At 41.7% G+C, this 25,877-nt stretch overlaps 1 protein-coding gene and 1 long non-coding RNA gene across 5 annotated transcripts in view; one reads left to right on the top strand and one right to left on the bottom strand.

The window, feature by feature from the left end:
• Positions 1 to 1,690: 1,690 nt before the first annotated feature.
• LOC149918264 (uncharacterized) lies at positions 1,691 to 10,308 on the bottom strand. Its single transcript, XR_016466488.1, has 3 exons — positions 10,170 to 10,308; positions 3,504 to 3,659; positions 1,691 to 2,452 (listed from the first exon to the last, which is right to left on the bottom strand). It is a non-coding gene; the product is annotated as an uncharacterized LOC149918264 (long non-coding RNA).
• Positions 10,309 to 23,765: 13,457 nt separating this feature from the next.
• The window catches only part of CCDC149 (coiled-coil domain containing 149), a 51,922-nt gene continuing 49,810 nt past the window's right edge, over positions 23,766 to 25,877 (top strand). For 3 of the 4 annotated variants that reach the window (XM_090139599.1, XM_031588433.2, XM_031588434.2), the window contains exon 1: positions 23,766 to 23,891. In XM_090139599.1, the coding sequence (XP_089995725.1) occupies positions 23,844 to 23,891 (48 nt within the window). In that variant the 5' untranslated portion in view covers positions 23,766 to 23,843. The remainder of the gene's footprint in view (positions 23,892 to 25,877) is intronic. The other variant, XM_090139597.1, reaches the window with a different exon arrangement.

Raw genomic sequence — 25,877 nt, forward strand, 5'->3', positions numbered from 1 at the left:
ACAACAGTGGTGTCTCCTGTATTTTGTAATAGCAATTGTTGCAAGTAGAGAATAATCTATGCATATCCAGAATGGACTGCAGCTGTGAGAAAATCTCATGTGAGGCAGGATGGCAGAACATCCCACTGGTAACTTCTGAGGTGTTCTAAAATACACACGATTCTGTAAAGAGCAGTAGTTGCTGTCAGCTTAGGTTTAACGCAGTGCTGCAGCGGGAGCACATGAAGGCTGTGTGCACATTCGGCTCTTTTTAGTAAAGAGGTGATGTACTCCGTGCTACTGACACTGTATGTACTCTTTAATCCATGAATAAAATGTAGTTACTGAGACTGACAGGGCTGTGCCGTGTTTCTTAAGCGTCCCCGAGCTGAGGTCGGGCACACAGGCCGGGCCCCGCCCGGCTCCCAGCAGCCCGGACCTTTCGTGAGCCGTGTGTGGTTCTGAGAGCCTGAAAGGAATGAAGCCGTCCTCTGCTCTTAGCTCTGCTCTTAGCCGAAGTTTCTGTGCCAGGCTAAGTCGGACGTGCATCCCCGGCCCCTGGTTTCCCCGTTCCGTCTTTCCTTACACCCCCTCTAGTGTTACCGAGTGTGCACTGCAGCTGCTGCAGCGTCCCGCGATTCGCGTTACAGGCATTTTTTTTCCTTTCGTCTTTTTTCCTCACCGCAGACACAAGAGATCCTCGTTTTCAAAACGTAAGATCCTTAAGCGGGTTTCTTAATGCGGAGTGGATGGGCACCAAACCCTAAAATTAATCCACAGACTTTCACATCTTTACTGTGAGGTCTCTTAAGATTGATTAAATTTTATGCAGTCGTCAGCATTTACTTTGACACTGAAAAATAAATTTAGATGTACCAACAATGAATGCATGTTATTTCAAGCAACCCTTGAGCACAATCACTGATGGAGTCACTAATAATGCAAGGAATCACTCTTTTTCTTTCCCCTTCCTCCTCCAGCAGCAGCACCATTCTCTGTTGCTAATTTACAGCTGCACAACCACAGCGGGGCTTGCATACCACGATGGGATGCAATTGCTCCAGGACTGGTTTCTCCCTTTTGGGTATTCCATCTCGTTGTGTGTCAGTGGTCTTTGTGCATGCTTCACTGAAATGTCTAGCCATGGTCTAAACATCAGCTGCAAGTCGGTTTCTGTTCACCTTTGAAAGTCACCTGTACTACCTTCCCCTATATGCGATTGCCACAGAGCCTTGAGCTGATCTGCAGTGGTGTTTGGCAAAACTTAGTCTGGGAACTTTTGCCTAGTGGGCAGCTGCCTACACGGCAAGTTGGCCATGGTTCTGTGCAGAAGCACACACAGTAAAATCAAAGGCAAACAGCCTGACATCGCAGATCTGTGAAGAAAGGAAGCTTTAGGAGCTGCTCGGAGTCACACTGCAAACATTCACAGAGGGCTGTGATGCGGTCTGACAGGCCAGCAAGGAAAGGGCTGTGGGATGTGTTGAGAGAGAATGGATGGGTCTTGGGATGAGAGATTTCTGTGGGCATCTCCTTATTCCAGTTTTGCTGCTTCAATGAAATGGCTTGGTTGCTGTTTGGTGAAAAGCAAGAAAAGCAGGTAGCAGGAGTTTAATATAAGTAAATACTGGAATAGGGACTAGAAAACCAGAGATGGTGAGGCTGCAGACAAATGCTAGAGGAAAACAAATCACATTTTCTAAGCACTGAGATGTATCAATGTGAGATCAGGGAGAACAAAAAGAATATATGCTTCTAAATAAAGGAAAGGAATAGAAATGACAGAATTTGAAGTGTGTGTTTAATTGCTTTATAGACAAAGCATCTAAATGCATTTCCAAGGTCACTCAGAGAATGCAATCCACATCACTTTCCCTTTCAGAGTCACCCTAGTTTATGCTTAATTAAACTATGCAAGCTCTGCACACTCTAGAAAATGCCCTTTTTATTACATTGTAGGTAATTTGCATTTCTGAAGGGCATTTGGGAACCATGACATCATCAGGATGAAGGGCTTCTGGTAACATTGCTCCCATTTTTATTCATGTGCAATTGTTGATTTTTATTCCAAAGTCCATTTCTATTTCCTGCCTGGACATCAGCTCTGGATTGTACAAGAATGCTCATTTTCTGATTTCAGTGGCTGCTTGTTCTTCTGACTCAGCAGACCCGGGGCAATGACTTGTCCCCCAGCTGCAGGTGTGCCCTGGCAATTACTTCTCCATTTTCTTCTGGTGAATGAAAGGGCGGTGGGTCATGAAATCCTCATCACCCATGACTGCTAGGGTCAGCGCGGAGCTGGCAGGTGGAAGGAAGCAGCAGTACTGCTCACTGGGTGCTGATTACTCTCTTCCATTTCTTTCTCTTCTAGTTTTGCCAGCATGGCATGTGGTTTTGCCAGAGTTTAGTAGAAAACAAAGTGCCAATGAGGACAGGATGGTGGAGATTTACTTGGGATGCTTCTCAGAGCAAGCTAGAATTAGAAAGGGGAAATAAAAGTTAAATCAGCAAATCTGCTTAATGATATTTTCCAAACTCCGTAGCCCAGGGGTCTCCTTGGATCCCAGCTCCTCTCAGCTCTTGCTGACAGCATTTTCTGACTCTGTTTTCTACCATTAGTGTCTGGGGAGAAAACGACAGGTCTTTCATTTTGGAGGAAAGCTCATTGCAATTATCTGCACCTCTGTCACCTGGGGATCTGATTATGTTGCTGGGGTTGCACCTTGAAATCATTACAATTAAGACTTAATGAAGTGAGTAACTACTGAGTCCTGCAGTTACTCCCCACCAATGTATTGCACCTGCCTCCATCGTATGAAGAGCAACCACCTGATTTTTACGATTTTTAAGAAAGGAGCCTCCTGCTTGAAGTTTGTCCTGCAAAATCCTAAAATACTGGGGTTCTGTGAGCTGCTTTTCTTCCCTATCTCTTTGCAGACGTGGTGAGCTTGGAGCTTTGTTTTCTAACAAAGAAGTGCAGAGAGATACAATGACATGGAAAAGCCTCAGGTTTGTGAAAACAGCAGGACAGGCAAGTTTGATGGAGCTGCCCTTTGCTAGAGCAGTACTCAGTGGGCAAGAGACCAGGGCTCCTGCTGCCAGTGTCTGCTTGGTTTATCATGATGTGCAATAAGGATATATCTGATCTGATGCAAGAGGACAGAGTAAGCTAATTGGCACTTTAATATCTTTTAGTCACTGTTGACTTAATATTGAGCATACTTCTATGCAAATACATTTCTTAATCTCATGCTGACTTTCTACTAACAGTGGTTTGTTCCTTTCCTCAGATACGAATCAGATCTTGGGGTAGAATGAGAGGTAACAGAGAATTTGTCTCCACTGAATTTCCTTTGTTTCTTCTTTGCACCTAATATATTTGCCTCTCTTTCTAATCTCTTGGAGGTTATGTCTGAATCATTAGGCTTTAAGATCCATATGCCATTTTCATTTAAATTATAACTGAGATGTTAATCTTTATTGTAGGACAACTCATATTGATATCTGCAGGCTGGATAACTTGCCTTTTCTTGTCTGAGGGACAACTGGTGCAGATCCTTGTCAATGGGGACCAACTGGTGCAGATCCTGGTCCTTGGTCATGGTGGACGCAGAATGACAGTTCTGGTAGCTTGGTATGAGACAGCTCCTGGCCCTGTTTTTCCTCAAAGAAGGGAGCAGCTTCCGTATAGAAGGGATGGAGGGAAAGTCAGGCTATTAATCAGTGAAAATAATGAAGCAAAATCAAAATCTCTCTTTTAAAAAGTCATTGACTTAACTGTCCTGTTTCACTCTGGATCTTAGCAGTTGAACGTGGCACTGCTCGTCTCTGTGATGTGGCTTGGTTGCAGGCTCTAGACCATGTGGAGCTTTAGGCAAAACAGAGGTTTCATACTAGGGCAGGAAGAGAGGTGCAGATAAGAGTAGTCTACTTGGTGATGTGCTAACATGTCAAGGAGAAGAAAATCATCCTTTGAATTTGAGAGTTCATGGAGGTGCTGAGAGCTGCAGGCTGCTAGATGGATCAGTGTGCAGGTCTCTGCTGTCTGACCACAGACACTGGGCAACCCACTTGCAACACAGAATCATTGAATGGTTTGACTTGGAACGGACCTTTAAGACCATCTGGATCCAACCCCCCTGCTGCAGGTAGGGATTCCTCCCACTAGACCAGGTTGCTCAAAGACCCATCCAGCCTGGCCTTGAATGCCCCCAGGGAGGGGGTATCCACAGCCTCACTGGGCAACCTGTTCCCATGTCTCACCCTCCTTGCAGTACAGAATTTCTTCCTAATACATAGTCTAAATCTATCCTCTCCCACTTTAAAGCCATTTCCCCTCATCCTGTCACTACATGCCCTTATCAAAAGTCCATCCTCAGCTTTCCTGTAGGCCCTCTTCAGGTACTAAAGGCCACTGTAAGGTCTTCTCAGAGCCTTCTCCAGGCTGAGGAGCTCCAGCTCTCTCTCAGCCCCTCCTCATAGGGGAGGTCCTCATATGGGCCATAAAGGGGGCAATGCAAAACTGGAAGACTTCTGCAGTGAGAACTGCTGCACATCTACTGCAGTCATCAGCAGAAGCATACTAGATTGCTTAAGAAACACTGCAGGACTGTTCATTTTTTCAGCTGTTACTCAATTTCATATCGGTGTTGTTGTCTTTGGTATCTGCTTTTTGAGACTCCTCCAAGTTCTGTTCAGTGACCTGAATATTAATAGTGTTTTCTATCCTCTTTTTTTTATTTTGTCTGTGCTAGCTAGACCTGTGATAGAAAGGATCAGCAGAGATAAAGCTTTCGGGTAACTTGAAGACTATTGGAACAGGACTTGAGCCAAAACAGAAAAAGTCACAGAACATAGCATGGCTAAGATATAGGGGCCCTCTGGATCTGTCTGGTCCCACTCTTGCTCCATCAGGGCAAGGCTGCCCAAACCAGCATCCAGCCTCCGGGCAGTGCGTGCTAGCACTCCATGGTTGCATAGCACAGGAGTGCTGCCTGGTGTTTGTTTTTTCATAAGTTCAAGTCCTTCCTATGGAAGGAGAGCAAGAAAGAAATATACTGCTAATAACAACTTGCATTGAAAATCCAGCCATTCTAAGACTATTTAGCTCTCTGTTCCTCTTATCCTCCTCAAGACATATATAGATGAAATCACTTCCATGTCATTTGCAGTGACAAACTGTTCCTAAGTATAGACTTAGCTTGGTGACCTTGTGGTGAATGTCAACAGTCAGTTAAGTCGCCACTTAGCACTGACACTGAAGCTATTTAGGAAGTAATGAGTTGGCACAGCGTACTAACTTCTGGAATAACTGGGAGCTAATGTCTACTGCCTGCCCCACGCACTGGTATAATTTAGGGAAGAGAGTGAGTCACTCCTACTGCTTCCAACTGCACCCAAGGCATTAAGTTTGTCTTCACTGAAAACAACTTGGGTTGATCCATGCATCTTTTCACCTTCAATTGTCTATGCTGGTAGCTAATTCAGGAACTTCTCTTTCAACCCAAGACCAGCTCTCTGTAGATATCTATGTGGACTGTGATGCTGAGGTAAATTATGTAAAATTATCTAGTTATGGCAACAATGGCTAAATGGTCTTTTGCAACACCCTGATCTGAAGTAGGCCATGAGTTTCTGCCAAGGTCTCTCCTGTGGGTGGATGAAGGAGAATATTTGCTGGGCCCACTTAGTTGTAAGAACTTGGGTAGTAGGAAAGCCCAAATCTCTCTATGCCAAGGGGGGTCCTGGGGCTTCCTACAGCCTACCTTTTTGCAGTGTGACCTTGAGCAGTGCTTGGGTATAACAACTGTGTGTACATTCTGGTGGCCATCCAATTATGAGTGCTTCTTCCAGTGAGCATCACATCTGTAAAATTCCACTATTTTTTTATTTTGTGTTCTCAAATCAATACCCGTCCTCCAACTAGTTCCTCTATAAAACTGACAGTATTCTCCCAGTGAGCACACAGCTATGGTGTGAGGTAACTTCTGAGTAAGAAAGGCAAAACTGCCTCTTTCCCTGAGATTTTTCTTCAATGTCATCAAATCTGAATTCTCTCAGTTTAAAAATATGTTCTGAAAAATCTACTATTGGATACATCATATTGCACAAGTATGTGAAAATCAAGAGCGTAATGATTATGAAAGGTTCCTCTCGTTTTTTGTTTTGTTAGTTTCTACTCTCTCTGAAGCCTTTTGCATGCTGATGTTGATGGTATGTCAAGCACAAAGAAACATCTCAGTCTCAGAAGTTGCAAGGAAATAGTATACTTAGGGTAATGGCAAAAAATAAGAGTAAATGAAAGATCTTCTCAATAATGTGCAAGGTTACGGAAAACAAGGATATTCGTGAACCTTCCAGAGCTGAATACAAAGCAAGGAGATTTTATTTACTTTAACAGAAGAGCTTTCTTTTGTCTCTTTGTGTTTAACCCCATATTATTTGCATAGTCTCCCATGGCAACAAATTCAGTCCTTTGAAAATAAATTTGCCTTCTGCTAGTAATATCTATTACCATAAAACATATAACATTTATTGTCAAGAGCTGTGCAGGAGACACAGATGGAAATTCAAGAAAGGTAAGAAGAGTCTTATACCATGTGTTCAGCATATCAAACTACATAACTTCTTGCCTTTGGTCTTTCAATCCTCAGGTCAGAAAGCTTTTGAAGTATTGCCAAGATAACATACTCCTTTTGCACGGACCAGAGGCTGCTTAGTAGTGACCTCTCTGCCCATTTAAAGGCTGAACTGAAAAAAGACCACGCACCTCTAGGGAGTTCTGCCTTGTCCTGCCTGGCTGCCTACTGAGAAAGACCATGCAGGTAGCAGTTGCCAGCAGGTCCTTCAATGCCTTTCAGTACATAGTAAGAGAGAACAATATCAGTTGCTGCAAGTTTGGTTTGGCTTACATTTTGCAGATGGATAAGAGAAATGCCCAGAGTACCACGTTCGTTTGGTGTAATTGCAGCACTGCTGGGTGCTACGAGGAAGAAAAGAGCAGGGAGGTTTGCCCTTTGCACAGCAGTAGGTGGTAGAGACATGTGCTTCACAAACACAGTGTGTCTAGGCTGGTGGATCTTCCAGTTTGTTGGGCTGGACAACCCTGCATTTCTCTTTGTTGAGATGGGCTATCAGGCTTCAGTGGCTGTATGTTTGGTGTCTTTGCCAGCTTTTGGTTTTTGCAGTGAAGTCTTCCCTTCTCACTCTCTTTGAGATGAAAAGGTTACTTCAAAGATAGCAGTCCACCTGCCCTCAATTCCTCTATTGACACCTGACGTTTGCGATAAATGACGTGGGGTCATGAGTAGCTTTGGAATGGGAAAAGGGGAGCCAAGTGGGTGAGTGAGCTTCAGTGTGTGCTCTTCTGTTTAAATTCCTGACAAAGAGCATCACTGAGGTAGGCCAAGAGTGACTTGTCTCCTTGTCTCCCTTGTGTACGTTCAGTTTTCTATAGTCTCAGGATGCAGACGGAACTCATGCTATTACTCATTAGTTAGCTTAAAGTACTCTGAACTTTAACCATCTGATAGCAAGGTGATGTATTTAAATATAGAAAATACTTAAATAGTATGGTTAGTAGAAACTCATCAGTTTCAGTGGAAGCCTCTGCAGAGTTCAGGCATCTGGGTATATCCACTTAAAATTTGCATCTTATTCCATTGTGTGGTTGAGAATAACAGAAATGTGAGACAGTGTTTTCAGGTAGTTCCTGTTCTTGTACAGTTGTGCAGTCCTGGGAGTGCTTTTTACCCTGCAGCCTGCAGACTCTCTGGCCCCAGAACTGCCAGAAAAATACTGATTTAAAAAAAAAATAAAATAAAAAATTCAGTAAACTCTGGAGATTATCCCATGTGATTTTCCTGACTATCTGGTCTAGTATATGTTTCTAAAGAGCGCCTGTTTATCTCCTCCTGATTAGTGAAGCTCCTCTGTTTCTCTCTTTTTCTCTTTTTCCCTCTTGCTGCTGTTCTTTCACACTCCAAACTGGAGTGGGCAGCTAAGCTGAAAGAAAAAATGGATGAAAGGGAGAAAACAAAAGAAATCCATCAAGAATTTATTTTGGGTGGAAATCTGAGGTATTCCTATGGTAAGAGTTAAGAAGGTATTGCCAGAGCTCTTTATGTTTTTGTCATGGGAATTACTTCCAGGTTGTTGAAGCAGAACAAAACTGTTAGTCTGAAATCATCCCTGAAACTAAAGCCCTCAAACCGCCATGAAGTGGTCACATTCAAATGGGGCCAACCATGCCCAGTCTCTGCCAGTCCCAGGTCTCATCCCATTCCCAACCTCCCCCTGATCTGCCCCAGCATTTTCCAGCAGCAAGTCCCATAGGTGCTTATTACTCCTTCTGGTGAATTTGATTAATAAGTGAGATTGAGTAGCATCCTCCTCACAGCAGCCTTGTGTCACCAGGATGGTGTGATGGCTACTTTCCAAACCACGCAGCGTGGAGCAGTGAGGGCTTAGGAGACAGCTCTCAGAATTATCCTGATAAGCAGTGACGAAGGAAGCAGGGACATTAGTCACAAGGAGACCGGGGCTTTGACAGTGACAGCTGATGATGTACAGCAGCTGCATTTGGTTTGCAATCAGTTCAAGCTACACTTCAGCCATTAAGCTGTCTTTTTGGGGTTTTAGTTTTTTCAGCGTAGCCAGAAAAATTAAGTATTTTGCTCCCAGTTGTTGTGTGTGTGCCAGACTGAGAAAGTGTTCTCTTTCAAGTCTCCAGTGGCCCGCTAAAGCCCCAAAACAAGCAGTGAGGATTAATTCCTCCCCAGATAAGATTCTCCTAAATCCTAACAGATAATTTGTTTGAAGTTTAATTTTAGTCTATTATTACACACATGGGCCTTATCTTCATTCAGAGTTGTTAGCAAAATTAAACAAGCCTCCTCAAACAGGAATGGGAAGCATTGCAAGAGCCCAGACAACTGAGTGAAATGCAGTGCTAATGGCACTATGGGCACGTCTGTGCAGTGCTGGAAAGCCAAGCCCTCAAGGAAGCCCCTGTTTGTTTTGCTCTTCCATGTGACAGGAGTAATCCCATGATGCTTCAGCTACCTCTGCTGTGATCGGTGGTAGAATATGTATATCTTCTGGTTGTGTTTCATCATGCATCAGACAAAGATACAGCAGCAGTGCACAGTTGGATGAAGAAAAGAAGAACAAGGCAATGTAGCATCTCTTGTACAAGCATATAATATGCACGGTACCAGGCAAAGCTGAAGTCTGTCCCAGCTGCTTGCATGGTGAGTCCATTCCTCCTCCAGTGGGCTGGACTCCTCCCCTCAAGCCAGTGCAATGTAGGAGCCTGGGGAGGTCATCTCATGCACTGTTCCATAAACAGGGCTTGGGCCTAGAGCAGTGTCTAGGTATGTTAATGTTGTTCTGCTGATCGGGGGATATTTAAGTGAGCACCTAGGCAGCACTTATGCTATTTGACCTCGTTAAATTCTGTTCAGACCAGAGCATTGCTGGCCATGTTAGCATTTGAAGCACAAATATTCTTCTCTTTGTAAAATTCCAGGTTCTCAAAAAATAATACTCCAGAACTCTCCCTCTCTCACTGCAGTCTGTATAAAAACCCCAGATCAACATTAAAAAAAAAAAAAAAAAAAAAAGGGACTAGGATCATTTTTAGCCAGGTTGGGAAAAGATCGGTGCTGCTGCTATTTGCCTTTAAACCACTCCATTTCTTTCTGTCAAAACCAGTGTTTCTTTAGCATTCCTGGGATCACATGGGCTCCCCCTAGTGAGTACAGGACAAATTCCTCTGCATTAAAGCTGTGAAGGCTGCCTGAAGCTCGTCAACTTCAGCATTACAGAACTGTGGGTGATAATGTTGTTAGAACATGTTAGATAATGTTGTTAGAACGGTTCAAACTCAGGTCACGATGCTGAAGACCTAAGTTGTATTTTGCTCTGTCCCAAGCTGATATCTCAGCAACTGTGACTGACGGGACTTTCACCTAATTTAGTATTTAGTTATGGGTTCAAAAAGCATTACAATGAATATAATTTTTAATTTTTGAAAAGGAAATTATAATTTAGGCTCTCTCAGTATCTCAGTTAATCAAAAATTGAGTAAACCAGTCCAGACTAAGAAGATACAGACATGTCCCACACAGCCTATCTATGTTAGCTAATATAAATGCATACTATTAACTAGCTACTTCAATAGTTAATACCTTCATGGCCAGGTTGGATGGAGCCCTGGCAGCCTGACCTGGTGGTTGGCAACTCTGCCCATGGCAGGGGACTGGAATTGGATGATCTTTAAGGTCCATTCCAACCTGAATCATACTATAGTTCTATGACATCGGTAAATACCCCTCTGCTACTCATATTCTAAAGACAAAGAGCTGATAGCATCCCTTTGCTTTTACTGAAGTTGATTGTTTTCCCCGTCTGCATTTTTCTAGTCATTTATTCACTATCCCTAACATCCAGCCATAGACATTTTGGCCTATGCTAAGCCACCTAGTTACACAATGCATAAGTAATGCTAAGACATAATTATTTCTTAGGGTTGCTTTTCAATAATTTAATTTCTGAGTAGAAGAAAAAGTGAATATCACTAATGTCTCATATTTCTCATAAATATGAAACATCTAGAGTACTTATACTATTGAAATGAAGACTAGTTAATCCTCATAAAGGCAGCCTTGAGGCACAGGAAACCCCGTATCTGAACACCAGTGTGATGCATCAGTAGAAAACATTTAATTCAGCCATTACCTTCTGATAATGGAGAATTGACTGTATAATTTAATTTAGGGCAGCCTGCAAAAAGAAACTGTAATAAGCAGAAAATATCTTCATTCTCCTTGCTTTGTAATGCGGGTAGGTCTGTGTAGTGTTAGATAGAACATAGAACAATTTTTCTTCTATGTTCAAGCATCGCATAGCTGAAGGGCAGGAGACAGAAGCTGCTGTAATGGACATTCAGGTTAGATATTAGAAAGGAAATTCTTCTTAAAGAGTGTAGTCAAATACCATGCTGTTTTGTTCAGGGAGGTTGTGGGATCTCCATAATCAGAACATAACTACATCATGCCTCAGTAACCTGACTTGACTTTGATGTTTCCTTGCTGTGAGCAAGGTGTTGGACCAAATGACCTCCAAAGGTCACGTTAGAGTCAATTATTATACTATTTTATAATTCATACCAAAGTCCTTTTGACATTAAATGACAAGTTTTTCATATTTCAAAGAGAGAGCGATGTGTATTAATGAATGCATGTATATATACACAAATGGCAGATGTGGGCAGAGTTCTAAGTGCAAGACAAAAAAGGCTTGCAGAAAGTCAAGAAGTAGTCATTACATGTTTACAAGTAATCTCATTTCTTCTGAGACAGCCTCCTGCTCCAATCTCAATGTTGAATTTTGCAGTCTGCAAATCTGGTTGTTCCTTAGGGTTAGACCACTTCTTTGTCAGCTAGTTGACAGGCTGAGTTGCATCAATATAAGTGAAGTTGAAAACAATTTCTCCAGAATGCAGTTTTCAGTCTTTCTTCTTGCAATAACTTGTAGCTTGATACATATTTATAAATCTGTTTTCTGGAACAAATATATTACTCTTAAGTAGGTTAAATGGTATTACACTCCTCTAAGAGGTCTCTAAAATTAAGCCAATTCTTAACAAGTTATAAATGGCAGGCTCTACTTTCAAGTTATTTCTTTCACAATGTTTTTCACAAATTCATTTTGAGCTCTTTTCTTTTCCTTTACAGAATTATGCATTTTGATAGCAACACTACTTTTAATATGCACATATTCAAGTTACTGTGAAAATATCACAGCAGATAAACCAGTATATGTATTGCTCCTCCTTAGCTTGCATAGTCATGATAGTCTATTTGCTGTAAACAGTAACAGCATGTTGTACTCTCCCACTGGGAAGAGGAAAAAGCATTTTCAACAGCAGCCTGAGGAGGATCGTAAACAACAAAACAATCTGCAGAAAGACTAAAGTGAAGCTTTCTTGCTGAACAAAGACTTCTAAAGACAGATAAAGCAAGGTAAGGTACACAGGTACCAATATGGCTAATATGGATATGGGCTGAATTTGAAGTCTTCTCCCATGGAAGCATGCATCCCAGGCAAAGGGTGCCTGTTGTAGACTGAAAGCTGTTCTGTTTCAGACTAAACATCATCGCTTTCATAAGGCAGATAATTTAGATCTTCAAATCCAAGTTTCAAGTGACCAGAAAAAAAATCTCCTTTCTTTTCATTTTCTCACATTCATATTGCCTCTAAACAGTCTGAAGATGTGAAACTCCATTCAGAAACAAAGATAGAAAAGCCCAGTGTCATGACTCTGATAAGCAGATGGCAAGGCAGCAGGTATGTTCCAGATATTTGGTTTGCCAGTGGTGTTCATATCAAGAGTGATTTTTCTTTATTATGAATACTTTTTCTATCACTGAAACTGATTTGTTGTGTGTTTTTGTTTTTGTTTTTTTACTTCTGGGGATTTTTGCAGTATCTGGATATTCATACATATTCAGGAATTAAATGATGGTGAGCATTCTCTCTTACTGTTCAACTTTACATATTGCCTAAGATCACAGGTAAGCAGAAGTGTTGTCAGTTTTGTGGGGAATTTCCTAGCCGTGATGGTGGTAGCATTGAACAGCCAACTTTTTTTCTGGCAAGCACATTTCAGTAAGTCTCTGTGCTGGAAGGGTTCTGGGATCAAGCAAACCATTTTATGTTCTCCAAATTTGCAGTTTCATGCAGCTTCATGCAGTGACAGGCACAACCCAAATGAAAAGCCTTGCTCCAAGCACCTCAGGCTTTTGGGGAGATAAATTTGAAAGTAACACCTTAATATGAGGTCACCTTTAATAACTGTATTTATGGAAGCAAAATTCTCTCTGATCAAGACCATGGTCCTAAAATCTATCTTTGGATCTGGTCAGTGTGGCCTGCTTTCAGTGGGGTTTTAAGACTGTTTGTTCATATTTCCTCGTGTGCTGTTACTTTGTGTACCCTGACAGAATAAGCACAAAATGCATTTACATGAGTAACACTTAAAGCATTTTCCTGTTGCTTGGGGAGGTGTTCAAGGCCCTGCACCCAGGCTTGCTTGCTGGCTGAGTTTCTTTGGTGGCTGAGACAGAAAAAGAGTTGTCTTTGTCTGTTAAACTCTCAGCTGGATAGTCACTGCACATCACTTGGCTTAGCTCGAGAATACATCTTTTATATCCCAGCATTATATAGTTGGTATTCATCCTATTTGTTAAATTATTGCACTTTCTACCATTAGATGGCAACTTGCAAAGTCCTGCCTCGCATGCTAGGGAGGGAGCAAAGGCTCTGTGGGAGCCACAGCATATCCCCACAGTGAGTGGCCTAATTGTTACCTCTGGGCTGGATCTGGCTCACATGTGTTGCCAAGGGAACTGGGACAGGTGATGATCCAACCACGTGTGGGCAGATCCATGATTGTCGCATGCAGAAGAAAGCACCTCTGATCTGGACTTTCCTAACAGAGAGTTTGTTCCTCAGCCAGCCTGGGGTGGGGAGCAGGAAACGCTGCTCAAAGGCACGAAGTTACAGAGAAAAGGGGATCCTTATAGAGCAAAGGTCAGGCACAGGTAGAAAGGGAAATACCAAGAGACAGAAAAAAGAACCAGCACAATGAGAACAGGGTGATTTAAAGTAGATATATCGTTATTGGAGGGGAAGGGGAAAGTTAAAGGGAGGGTGAAAGCTAGATAACCTACTGGCTAACGAAGGGCAAGCAGACACATTCTCAAGCTCTAATTGTCTAATTGTCTTCAGTTAAATTTTCATGCTTTTATTAGCTAGAGTTAAAGGAAGGAAGAAGGGCTTGTCAGCATATAAGGAGTTACTATTTGAGTCACAGTGAGTATGTTGGATCTCACTGACCTAGTAAAATAGAGTTTTCTTCATTACCTGTAGTTTATCTCTATGGAACTCAGTTTTGATGTAGCCATACCACAGCATGCAAAAACTTTTATAACTCCTATATCCAAACCAAGAATTGAAACTGTGGCCTTTCTAATGTCACTGAAAAACATTCAGTTTCAGTTCAGTGTGAATTCAGGATTTCATCTCAAACATGGAGCTTGTTCAATATAAGAGCTCTGTAGACTTGAGGTGATGAGTCAAAACCAAATCCTGTGAGCTCAGAAGGTTTATTCTTCCAAAACTTCATGTAATTTGTTAGGGGTTGTTCTCATTCTTTCTTTGTGAAAAAGCTGTCTAGAGTTAGTATAAAATAAGATGCAATTACTTCCTTTGAAGAACTGCTCCATGTGGTGTGGCAGGGACAGGTTTCACAAAGTTTATTACAAAACAAACATTTACATACAGGAATTTCAATTAGAACATTATTTCCTCTAATCCAAGAATTCTCTTTTTTTTCCTGGCTTGGAGCATGCTGTGCTTTACAGGCAAACACAAAGGCAAAACAGTCATGTGCTCTGAATAACTTGCATTCAAATTAGATTGACAACATAATGAGAGACGAATAATGTTATATTTGGAAATCCTTGATAGAAATCATCCCCAGCTCATATCTTGAGAGGATAGTAGGATGAGTGGTTATCTATGGCTCTGTTGCTCTGCTGCTTCTTTCACAGTCATTTTCTTTTCTCATCTTGCCTGGTACTCTTCAAAAATAGCCTCTTAAGATATGAAATTTATCTTTATTCTTCTAAAAAAATATCGTCCTCTCTTTCTGGATGGACCCTTATAATGCTCCAGTTATGTTTTAGAGTTCATGTACTCAAATCCTCACTGACTTCTAGGACAGGTTTTAAATCACACATTACATACCCTTATCCCCCAGTATTCTGCTTCGGGTTTACAGTTCCAGTTAAAGTTACATCTGTGAAAGAAGACGAGATGAGCAAGCATCTTGCTGCCCCCTATCCTTTTAAAATATCAAATCAATTTAAGGGCTTAACTTATTGTTATAGTTTATACTGAACCTCCTGAATCAGTTCATTGAATTTTAGCTGTAGCTATATAAAATTCTATACAGTGAAATTATTTGGCCATACTGAGAATGGCTATGCTGTGATCCATCAATGCCACTAACTGCCAGTTATAAAGAAATCTCCCTTTACTCTCTTCATTTCAGTGAATTTCTAAAACCACTGTTGAACACTAGGAGTATATTTAACTAGTTTTTTTAATTTTTTTTTCTTTCTTTTAAGTAGCATACTGATGATATTTACTTGAAATGCACTTCACCATTGCTGACTTCAGTGGCAGACCCAAGGAAATACAGACTTGTAAGATTGGCCTTAGAAGTGAGCAAGATAGTGGAAACATCTGTAAGGGAGTAGATTATAATTCAGTTAGGGATGTGATTTAGTAAGGGGAAAGCTGCATAGTTTTGTTAAAAGAAGATCATGTATGACAAATGTATTAGGGTCATTTCAATGCACTGCTGAATTGATAAAGATGAAATCATTGACATAATTCATCCAGATTTCAGGAAAGTATTTGTTACGCACTGTACAGGAGATCGATTTACAAGGTCAGAAAGCAGAGCATAGGGGACAACTCCTGAAATGGAATACAAATTGGTTTAGGCACAAGAAACAGATGGTGTCAGTAAAATGAAACAATTCAGGGTGCAGTGAGGTACGGATGTGCATGAACGTGAATACTGAATGCCACGTGATGCAGGACCCAAATCATTTGTTGTGGTAGGAATGTGGACATGGGTAGGTCTTTGTAGCTTTGGAGTGAAGAGTCGCAAACCTCACTGGAGTGACTGATCTGAAAACAACTTCAAAAATGCAAATCACTGTGGGGAGTTCTGTGCATTAAATGCACTTCTAAAGTCCTCTGTGGATAGCAGAAAAATGCCTAAAATTCACAGGTGATTAACCACTTCTACCTGCTTTTTAACACCATCTGTGCACCTTGTTAAATTCCAAATTGAAACAGATACATTTTCCTGGTGTGTCAGAATCAGCATAACCACTGAAGTTGAGAAAAATGACATTGTGCTGTTAGTGAAAGCCATAAATAATGAAGACTTTGAGGACACTTGGTGCTGGCCATCAGCAAAGCGTCCACATGCTTTAACCATGCTTTGATCTCTTCTTACTATGAGGATTTTTTCTCTTTATTTTGAGATAGACTGAGAAGAGTATTGTACTGAGAATGACTGCGAGCGAACACTTCGAGCTCATAGAGGGATTCTTAATAACTCAAGATATTCTACCAAAGTCTCATTCTTTGTATGCGAGCTGCCTGCCATCCCCCCTCAAACACTGAAATAACAAGGGGCCACATTTCTCAGTACACTTCTTCAGGCGATAATGCAGTTGCTTCTATTAAAGCAGAAAGGCCAGGTGTCTTAAAGTGTGGGTGGGAATTTGGCTCCCCATAGCACCTGGTGTTCCACAGTAGGTCTCTCCTCATCTTCTAGCCCTGAAGGTGAGCAGAGTGGTCCTCTGGGCCCCACCTCCAGTGGAGAAAGCACAGATTAATTTTATTTGTTCCAGGCTTTAAATGTATGTATTTCTGTAAAGCAAAAATACTTTAACTCAGCAAGGCTCCTGAGCTAAACTTCTAAGTCTCAGGCAGAGAAAACCTTTCATTGACAAAATGTTGGTAAAAACATACAGCAGACCTGTTCAGCAGAGGCTTGCAAGTCTTTGCCTCCCCACCTCTACATACAGCCAAGCACACCATACTGCTGATACAGACCTCCATACCCTTTTGTTGCTCTTGGCTGGTTTAGGGAATACCGCTTGCAGAAAAAGGCAGATGTAAAACAGATAACTAAAGATACCACAGACCTGTGTAGCATATACAAATTATTTCAAATCAATTTTCATTTATTTCAGTATGATTGGCTTAAAGTTGTGATTCAGAAGCTGTTGTAATTCTCATTTATCCCTCCAAACTGCCTCTGGATCACAAAGTAATGACCAGAGATAGTACCCACTTCAGCCCATGATCTCTATCTACTGCTAAACACAGATCAGAGTTCTCTAACCTTATCTTACCTAGTTTTAAGGGGTTCTGCTTGGTACAAACTTGGTTCTGCTTGGTTTGGTGCCTTCACCATTTGTAAGAGTGAGTAAATAAATGGTACCATCCACTCAGAATAGGAGATTATATTTTCAATTGATTCAGTGACCAAGAGGCATGAAGAAAACAAAACCCTTCTTGGTGAAAGAGAACTCTTAAAAAATTAGCAGTTAAGAGGCAAGAATAAAAGCAAAAGTTATGAAATTCGAAGGTAAGACAAGCAGCAATGAATAAATTAAAGATTGGTTTCGCTGAACCAATCATTTGTTACCTGAGAATTTAACAGGATCATAAACTCATCAGTAAAATGTAAAAGCCAAGTGAAATTCTGGAATAACTTGACAGTTTTTGCATAATATGTATATATTGTTCAGAATAGCTAGAAGAGGAATGTATTCTTAAAAAGAGCTTGTAAGCGCCCTGGTACTATGAGGTGTAAGATGAAGCTTTATAACACAGAGCAATTAGAAAATACAGACAAAATAAAGCAGGTGTCTGTCCAGTGCTTTGATTTTGCATGATCAGTACAAGAAGGCAGTAGGGGAGAAGACAAGACATTTTAGAGCAGCATTCACTCCCATGGGTACTGTGACACAGGAATTATGGTAGTTTTTTTCTTTCTGCTTGTTTAAAACCTGGAACGTAAAAACAGATTCCTTAATTTCTTTTGTTAAAGCTGTTGCTTTTTTTAATAACTAAATATTTATGTGAAGAGAAAGAGGTTATATCCCACCAGTTATGACCCTATCTGAAACATAGGAATCCAAGATTCAGCTCATTGCTTCGCTTGACACTGCACTGCTTTCACCAATTGGCAAAGCTTCTAGAGAAAAAAGAATGCTCAAGAAACTTCCCCTAGAAATGACTGAAGTTGAAGCCCTAAAAGGTCTTCAGAATTTGAATACAGAACACACAAACTTCAGCTTAGTGGCTCTGCATGGTATTATTATCCATTCTAAGGTGTGTAGTCAGTTTTGATAAGAAATTCCTCCATGACTCCAGAAAAAATGTGTACTAAAACTGATACATATTCTTTTCTTTCAAATAGATGTTTTCAAATGGAAAAATATTTTGCTGTGATATTTTTAACAAGTTCTGTTTCAGTTTTATTTTTGTGTTCTCTGTCAGCCATCCTTCTTTCTTTTATTCCCCCCTAATGACTAGGAAGAGCAGGATCTCCACCTCATTTTTTTGCTTACCGTCTGCTGGATATTGACCACACATGGAAAGTGATAGTCTTTGTGCCAAAGAGTGTGTGGTCACAGCAATAAATGTCTCTGAAATGGCCAGACAGCTTTCTGGGATTTGATATACTCCTCTGGTTGAAAAGCGAACTTACAAGTCTGAAAAGCCACTCATATGTCAGATCTGATGATAGTACTAGGGCACTCTTCAATTTCACAGTAACAGAAAGTAGCCTTAATTCCCTACCTGAATTCCTCAGTAAAATGAACTATTTCTTAAATTTTTCTAACACGCTTAGATGAACATAAAATGCAGTACACGTTTCCTTGGTACCCATCAGTTGTGCCTGTCTGAGTCACTTGACAAAATATTTTCTCTGATCTTATACTGCATTTCTAGTTCCATCAGTAGCAAGATATTCTAAGGGAAATAATAATAATGCAGAAGGAGGGCAGTGAGAGGCTTTTGACAGGAGGAGTTTGATGCCTCTGGGAGAACAGAATTTATTTACACTAAGTCTATATTTGATTATAACAACAAGGTGGCAACCCTGCCCACAGATGGGGGCTTGAATTAGATGATTTTTAAGGTCCCTTCTGACCCACGCCATTCCATGATTCTATATGATTCTCAGTTTTTGTATTTTTTTTCTTTACTGCTAGTTTCTACTGAGTTTTCCTTACTTTTATGTCGAGGGAAAGGAGGACCATGAATTCTGCTGGTAAAAGCAAAATAATTTACTCATAAACCTTACAGAGCTATCTACTATCACTAGCAAAACTATCCATTAAGTTATTAATCAATTAATTTCACATGTGCTATTAAAGGACTTGGTTCCTTCTTGGTTGAGTTGGATTCCGGTTGTGCCCAGCACCTTCCACATGCTCATCCATAGCCTGCTGCTTCCATGGGATTTCACTGAAGTTCACATCAGGATTATGTCCATTCAAGAGAGCGTTTGAGCCCAGCAGTTCTGTGTAATGGGTGTTTACTGACAATCTTTAGAGGCCAGACCAAATACCTCTGTCCACAATTCTACCCATTTTTCTGAGCATTTCACTATAGCAAGCTAGTAGGCAATCAAGCAGCTGTTTTTCACGGAACCCTATATTTCCTAAGGTTTAGGCAATACAGTATTTTTTTCCTTCCTTCAGCCTGACCTCACCCTTCCTAGAGCTGTCTTCTGCAATTCACAGTCAGGTCCTGTCATCCTGTCTCTTCTCCCAAGTTCTCTTTTTTTTTTTTTCTGGAGGAGGCAGCCACTGAACTCTGAACTCCAGAATCCAGTAGCTCCAGCTAACAATCGTATAACAGCAAAAAAGAAAAAAAAAGAAAAAAAGAAAAAAAAGAAACTATTTCCAATTTTAATCTAACACTCAACATCTAAAATACAAAAGAACATAATACAATAAGGGACCAAAACTGTTGAGGAAGAAAAAAGTAACACCATCACTTTAAAGATCCTTTATTGTTTGCCTAAGATGTGTCCTTCACGGACTTGACTGGGCACAAAAGGATTCAACATAAATGAGTAACTGCTTCTGATCTGCAGATCATATTGTCCTGCTGACAGATCATGCATGTGAAGTAGAAGAGCTGATACAGGATAGTGAAACCAGCAATGAACCTGAGAAAATTGAGAAGGTGCAGCTGGAATATAAATGGACAAGAAGCAGCCTCTGACGAGGAAAGGCAAAAATCAAAGGAAATAAAAAAATTGGGGAACACATAAATGCACTCCAAAACATGGGATGCTCCCTCCAAAATGCACACATGAGGCTTTGAGTGTGTATTTATCCAGCAACAATAACAAGAATGCAAACCAGAATAACACTGTTATAAATTACCAAAGGTACTAAAATATCTGTTTTATCTATGATAGGCTAGAGCCTCATTCAGAGGTATTTCAACCCTGATTAAATGGAACCCTGAAACATCTGTGTAGAGTCAGATTAAATCATCCTTCAGGGGACAAGTACTACATATTTTCATTACATTTCAATTATGTAGCTTGCCTAGATCTTAAGGATTTACACCATTCTTTTGATCATATATTTCTTTAGAGCTGGACATGAATGTAATGATCATGTTAGTGCAGTAGATAAATGATGACAAAAATAAACAGCAAAATGTGAAGTGATCCACTCATTGGCTTAATCCATGGTTAAAAAACAGGGTTGTTTTCTCTCTCTGTGTCTTACAAAGACACAGATTTCTGAAAGCTGTGTTTTAAAATTGTTGATTAAACCATCCGCAAGTGAAAACTGTTGGTGAAATCTCCTAGAGATGGTTACCTGAGAAACTGCATAAAAGAGCCAGAGTAGGTTGGATCCACCTCTGAATGTGTAATTTGTCCAAGCACACACACACACACAAATAAATTAAATAATAATAAAAATAAATAAATCATAAAACTTTCTAGAAAGTCTGTAGCCTTCTCAATGAAACGTAGAAAATATTTTAAGAAGTGGAAGGTGGGTAACCTAGTGAAAAAAAAGATGAACTCAAGATACCAAGAAGTTTGATCATACAGAAAGTGTTGCAGAGGAAAGAGATGAAGCACTAGAAGCAGCTAAATGTATCTAGTGAACATATAGAGAAGGAAAGCAAAGGAGGTAACGTGGAGACAAAGCAACAGAACGTTTCAGAACTCCTGAAATTTGCAGTTCCACTTCCTGGTTCTGTTTGAGACTTTTGCTTTTCTTGGGCAAGACAATTGCTTTCCTCTTCCGCTTCTTATTTCTAAATTGGGGTTGATAGTACTTCTTTTCAACCACTTTCTTGGCTTGTTTATGTGATTTGAGGTAGGAACATCTGCTCATAGTCCAGCAGAGTAACTCATCCTTGCCAGGTCCGTTCTGTAGGAGCATTGCAGTGGTGAGTAAAGCAAGTGGTATTTACTTACTGGTAAGTAAAACAGAGAGAATTGGAAAAGGTGAAGAAGCTGCCAAAAGACTTTAGTATCAAGTACCAAATTGTTATTATTTAAAAATACATATTCGGGTTCTTTTATTTCCTTTCTTATCCTATTAAGTCCATTCAAAGCATACTTCAGCTTATTTTTTATTTATTCCCCTGAATCTTGCTTTTTAATTCAGAAGAAATTATTTATTCTCATCCAAGAGCTTGGGCTTTCTGAAAAACACAAGCTCTCATCAGATGTTTGATAAAATCATAAGAGCTGGAAATGCTGAGAATTCTTTTCGTTTTATAACCTCTCTTTCATGAATATTTACTTCTCATTTGAATAATTATCATCAATAAAAATGAAAACTTTTGTCTGTTAAGACTGCAAGCAGCTTTGGGATTAAAATGAGTGACATCCCTCAAAAAATGAGGGTTATTAGAGAGTTATCTTACAAGCAGAGCCCTTTCTGCAAGAGCATTCTGAGTGTGGAGTACTGCAAGACCAAGAAAACAGAGACACATTCCATAAATGAGAATTAAAGTTAGGAAAAAGATTGTTGAATTCAACTATGCTCGTAATGGTAAAGCTTTAACTGTTACAGTAATATGAAAATTATGGGGTTTCTAATACCATTAACAATTCTAATCAGTGGATTTAAATTATAGCTATTTTTCATGTAATTTTCATTATTTGCTATTTGCCTGTGCGAACGACACGCTTTCTTTTTCAGCAAGGGTTTGCTGAGAAGCCTGAGAGGATGTGCAGGCTTGCAATGTATTGCACACATGACAATGTGTGCAATAACAGACCACAGAAAAATATGAACAGGGAGGAAAGATGAATGTACCCTCTAGAGCACTGAAGTTACAGAATGCCTAGAGATGACAAAAAGCTAATTTAGAAGAAAATGGTCTATAATTTGGAGAAAATGTCTAAGTTTGATTTATAATTTGCACCTAAAATGTATGAACTCTGCATATACCCTATCAAACTACAGCTCCATACCAAAGCCAGCAGCTCTTTTGGTCTTTCATATATATATATATGTATATGCAGGTAACTATAGATATTTATTAGATTTGTTAATCTTAATTCAAATAGAGTTCTTCTGAGTTTATATGTGGCCTATGCTTCTTCCCACATAGGCTGCTAATTACTTACCTGAAATAGAAAAAAGCAGGTCCAGAAGAAGGCCATGAAAATGATCAAAGGGCTGGAGTACCTCTGCTGTGAGGAAGGGCTGAGACAGTTGGGGTTATTTCATTTAGAGAAGGCTCTGGGGAGACCTTCCAGTGTTTAAAGTCTTCCAGCGTTTAAAGAGGACCTACAGGAAAGATGAAGAAGAAAGTGTAGGGATAGGGCAAGAGATGATGTTATTCATGCTGAGACTGAGGGGTTACCTGCTTGATGGGCTGTGAAGTTGTAAAAGAAGGACTCTTGACTTTTAGAGAACAGAATGACACTGTTACTAGATGCCAAACCACAAACAACATCCTAACAATGGAGATATTGTGGTAAGGAGTGTTGTGTGTTATTGTTTCATCTTGAATTGTTTCTTGTGTTATTTAAAACAAAGAATAATTGTGGGGGGCTATCCCAAACATCAGTACAGGCTGGGTGATGAGTGGATAGAGAGCAGACCTGCAGATCAGGAGCTGGAGGTACTGGTGGATGACAAGCTTGATATGAGGTGGCAATGTGCACTTGCAGCCCATAAAACCAAAGGTATCCTGGGCTGCACTGAAAGAACCACAGCCAGCAAGGTGAGAGAGGTGATCCTTCCCCTCCACTCCACTGCTGTGAGACACCACCATGGGTGCAGTGTTCACCTCTGAGAACCCCAAAGTAAGTGAGACAGGGACCTGTTGGAGTGAGTTCCCAGGAGGGCCATGGAGATGATCAAAGAGCTGGAGAACTTTTCTGATGAAGACAGGCTGAGAGAGTTGCGGTTATTCCGCCAGGAGAAGAGAAAGCTTTGTGGAGACCTTCCAGTATTTTAAAGAGGACCTGTAAGAAAGATAGAAAGTGGCCTCTTCCTTGTGGACAGATATGATAGGAAAAGGGGTAGTTGTTGTTTTGAGTTAGAAGAGGGCAGATTTAGATCAGATGTTGGGGAAAAAAAATATTCAGTATGGTGGTGGTGAGGCACTGGAATTGGTTTCCCAGTGAAGCTGTGGATGCCCCATCCCTAGCATTATTCAAGGTCAGGTTGGACGGAGCTTTAGGCAGCCTAATCTAGTGGAAGATGTGCACGCGCACATCAGGGGTTGGAATTTGATGGTCTTTAAGGCCCCTTCCAACCTAAGCCATTTTATGATTTACGTTACTTGTCCATTTAAATCTGAGGCTCTTGATCCATCGAATTCTTCTCCCCCACAGCACACCCAGATTTCCCAGTTTAGGCATTTTTGAGGTGGTCGTGCCTTGGGTGGGTTTTGTCTGTGAGGCCGTACCGCACCGCAGCTGCGTTCGCAGTTCGGGCGAGGGTACGGCACAGCCCCGAGGTACCCGGAGGAGCGGAGAGCTCCGCGTCCCCAGCGCGCTCGGGCTGCCGTGCTTCCTCGGTGACACCAGCGCTCCTCGGGCCGCGCCGTGCCCAGGCTGCCTTCGGAGCGCGGAGGCGGCCCCGGGCCCAGCTCCGCGGCCCGGCCAGGCCCCGCCTCTCCCCGCGGGCCGCTCGGCGGAAGGCCGCGCCGGTGCGGGCGGAGCCGCTCGCCGCCGTACGCCGGCCGGAGTCATGAGCTCCCACCGCAGCGAGAGCGACTGGCAGGGGCTGGTGAGCGAGGTGAGGCGGCGGGAGGGCGCGGGGCCGTGCCCGGGGGTGAGGGGCGGCCGCGGTGCGGCGGAGCTCCGGCTGCGGGCCGCTGCCGGGCAGCGACGGGGATGCGGGGCGGGAGCTGTGAGCCGGGAGCCGCGCGGGGCCGAGCGGGGCGGGGTGCGGCGGCGGCTGCACGGCTGAGCCCGCTCGGCGCTGCCTCCTCCGTCCCGCGGCCGGCCCTGCTGCGCGGTTCGCCCGCCTTAACGCCCGTTCGCTTGCTGGAAGGCGGGGTGTCCGCACCGGTGCCGCTGCTGGTTTGAAATCCGGGCGGATCTGAGGCCTCAGGCCTTGTGCTGGCAGAAGCCGGGAGGTCCGGCACCTGCAGCTCTGCCGCCTGCGTGGCATTGCGGGCTGCGGGCGTGGCGGGACGGAGCGGGCACTTCAGCGTTTAGAGTGCTCGGACCTTAAAGGGCAGGGTGTTGTCATCCACAGTGCCGTTAAGGCAGGTAGAAGGCGGGTTTTCAGAATAAAGATGAGCAAATGTTATCTGCTGCTTCCACGTTAAAAGTTCTTCGATGCCTGCAAGTGCACGTGTTCATCTCAGATACGTTACCAGACTCAAACCAACCTGACACCAGGATCATTTAAAGGAGTGTCATCAGTGTTAAGCCAAATCAGTAGGCAATACCATGCTGTTCTGAGCAGTTTGGCATTCTGATTTATTGAATTGCTATAGAACATCAAAATACCATTTTATGTTTACAGCTAACAAACAAAACTTCGTTTTGCCTTCACAAAAGGCTCGTGTCTAAACGAGAACCTAACTGTTGTAGGGTACCGTCCGCAGAAGTGAACTCCTCTTTCCGGAGGACTTTGTCTCCGTTATGCTTTTAAACATGGCCTAAGGCCCTGTCAAAGGTACACGAGTTCAGTGCCAAACCTGATGTGTCCCAGTGAATTCAGAATTCATGAATGCCAGAACTGTACACTGCATTCAGAACTGAAGTATTTCCATACACACTACTTTCAAAGACACAAGATAACCCATAAGAAAATGAAAAGCATGCTTTCGGTACGTGGCTGTGCAGCACTGCATCTGACATCTCCCTTCCCAATGGGAGTTCTGTTTGTGGGCAGGGATAGTGCTGCGTGTCAGGGAACGGTAAGAACTACTGACGGTTCACAAAGTGTGTTCAAAGCAAACAGCTCTGTTCTCAGCTTTGAATACCCTCTAGAGTTACTGTAGAACTTTCTGACTTCTGTTATGATTTAACCTAAAAACTCAATCCAGAAATTGAACACTTCTGTTTTAAGGGTTTCTTGATTGTAGCAAAGTTTAATGGCTGTGCTAAGCTACATTCTTGCAAATACGTTAGCTATATAATTCCTGTTGGTTTTTTTTTGTTTATTTTTGTTTTTCAGAAACAGTTAGAGACATAGTAACATCCCTTCTATCTGTTCCTATATCAGGCTATAAACTTTGTTTCTACATGAAGTCTGTAGAACACAGTGAAAGTGATGCAGTTTCTCTTCTGCCTTCCTACTTCTTTGACTACTGTGATTAACTTTGTGTGATCTATCCATTTACATGGTAGGAGGTCTGTGAGAAAGTGGCTCTGGCTTATTAAATAAATTGTAATTTGTTTTTCTGATTTACTCAATTTCTCAACGTTCAATTTCAGGGTAGGATATAGAGCTTAGTTTCCAGAGCTCTTAGTTTCAGTTAGGCAATTTAGAATTTGTTCCCTACACATTACACAAGCGTTTTGAGGCACTGTCAAAGTATAAGGTTTAACACTGGCAGGAGGAGACATGGTAGCTCTAAACAAACACACTCACATAGCTGATGGACAGTTAAAACATGGAGTGGGATTTAAAATCTTGACCTAGAAGGCCAGAAGCCAGTAGTTTCAAATCAATGTGACATACTTGTTCATTTCCACACACTTGGTCCTCCAAATTTGAAAGCTGTAAGGCACTTCTGTTGAAATACTTGTCAAAGCAATTGTAAGA

Source organism: Phasianus colchicus, chromosome 4, assembly GCF_987193195.1.
Source record: "Phasianus colchicus chromosome 4, bPhaCol1.hap1.1, whole genome shotgun sequence".
In the NCBI taxonomy this organism is placed as follows: Eukaryota; Metazoa; Chordata; class Aves; order Galliformes; family Phasianidae; genus Phasianus; species Phasianus colchicus.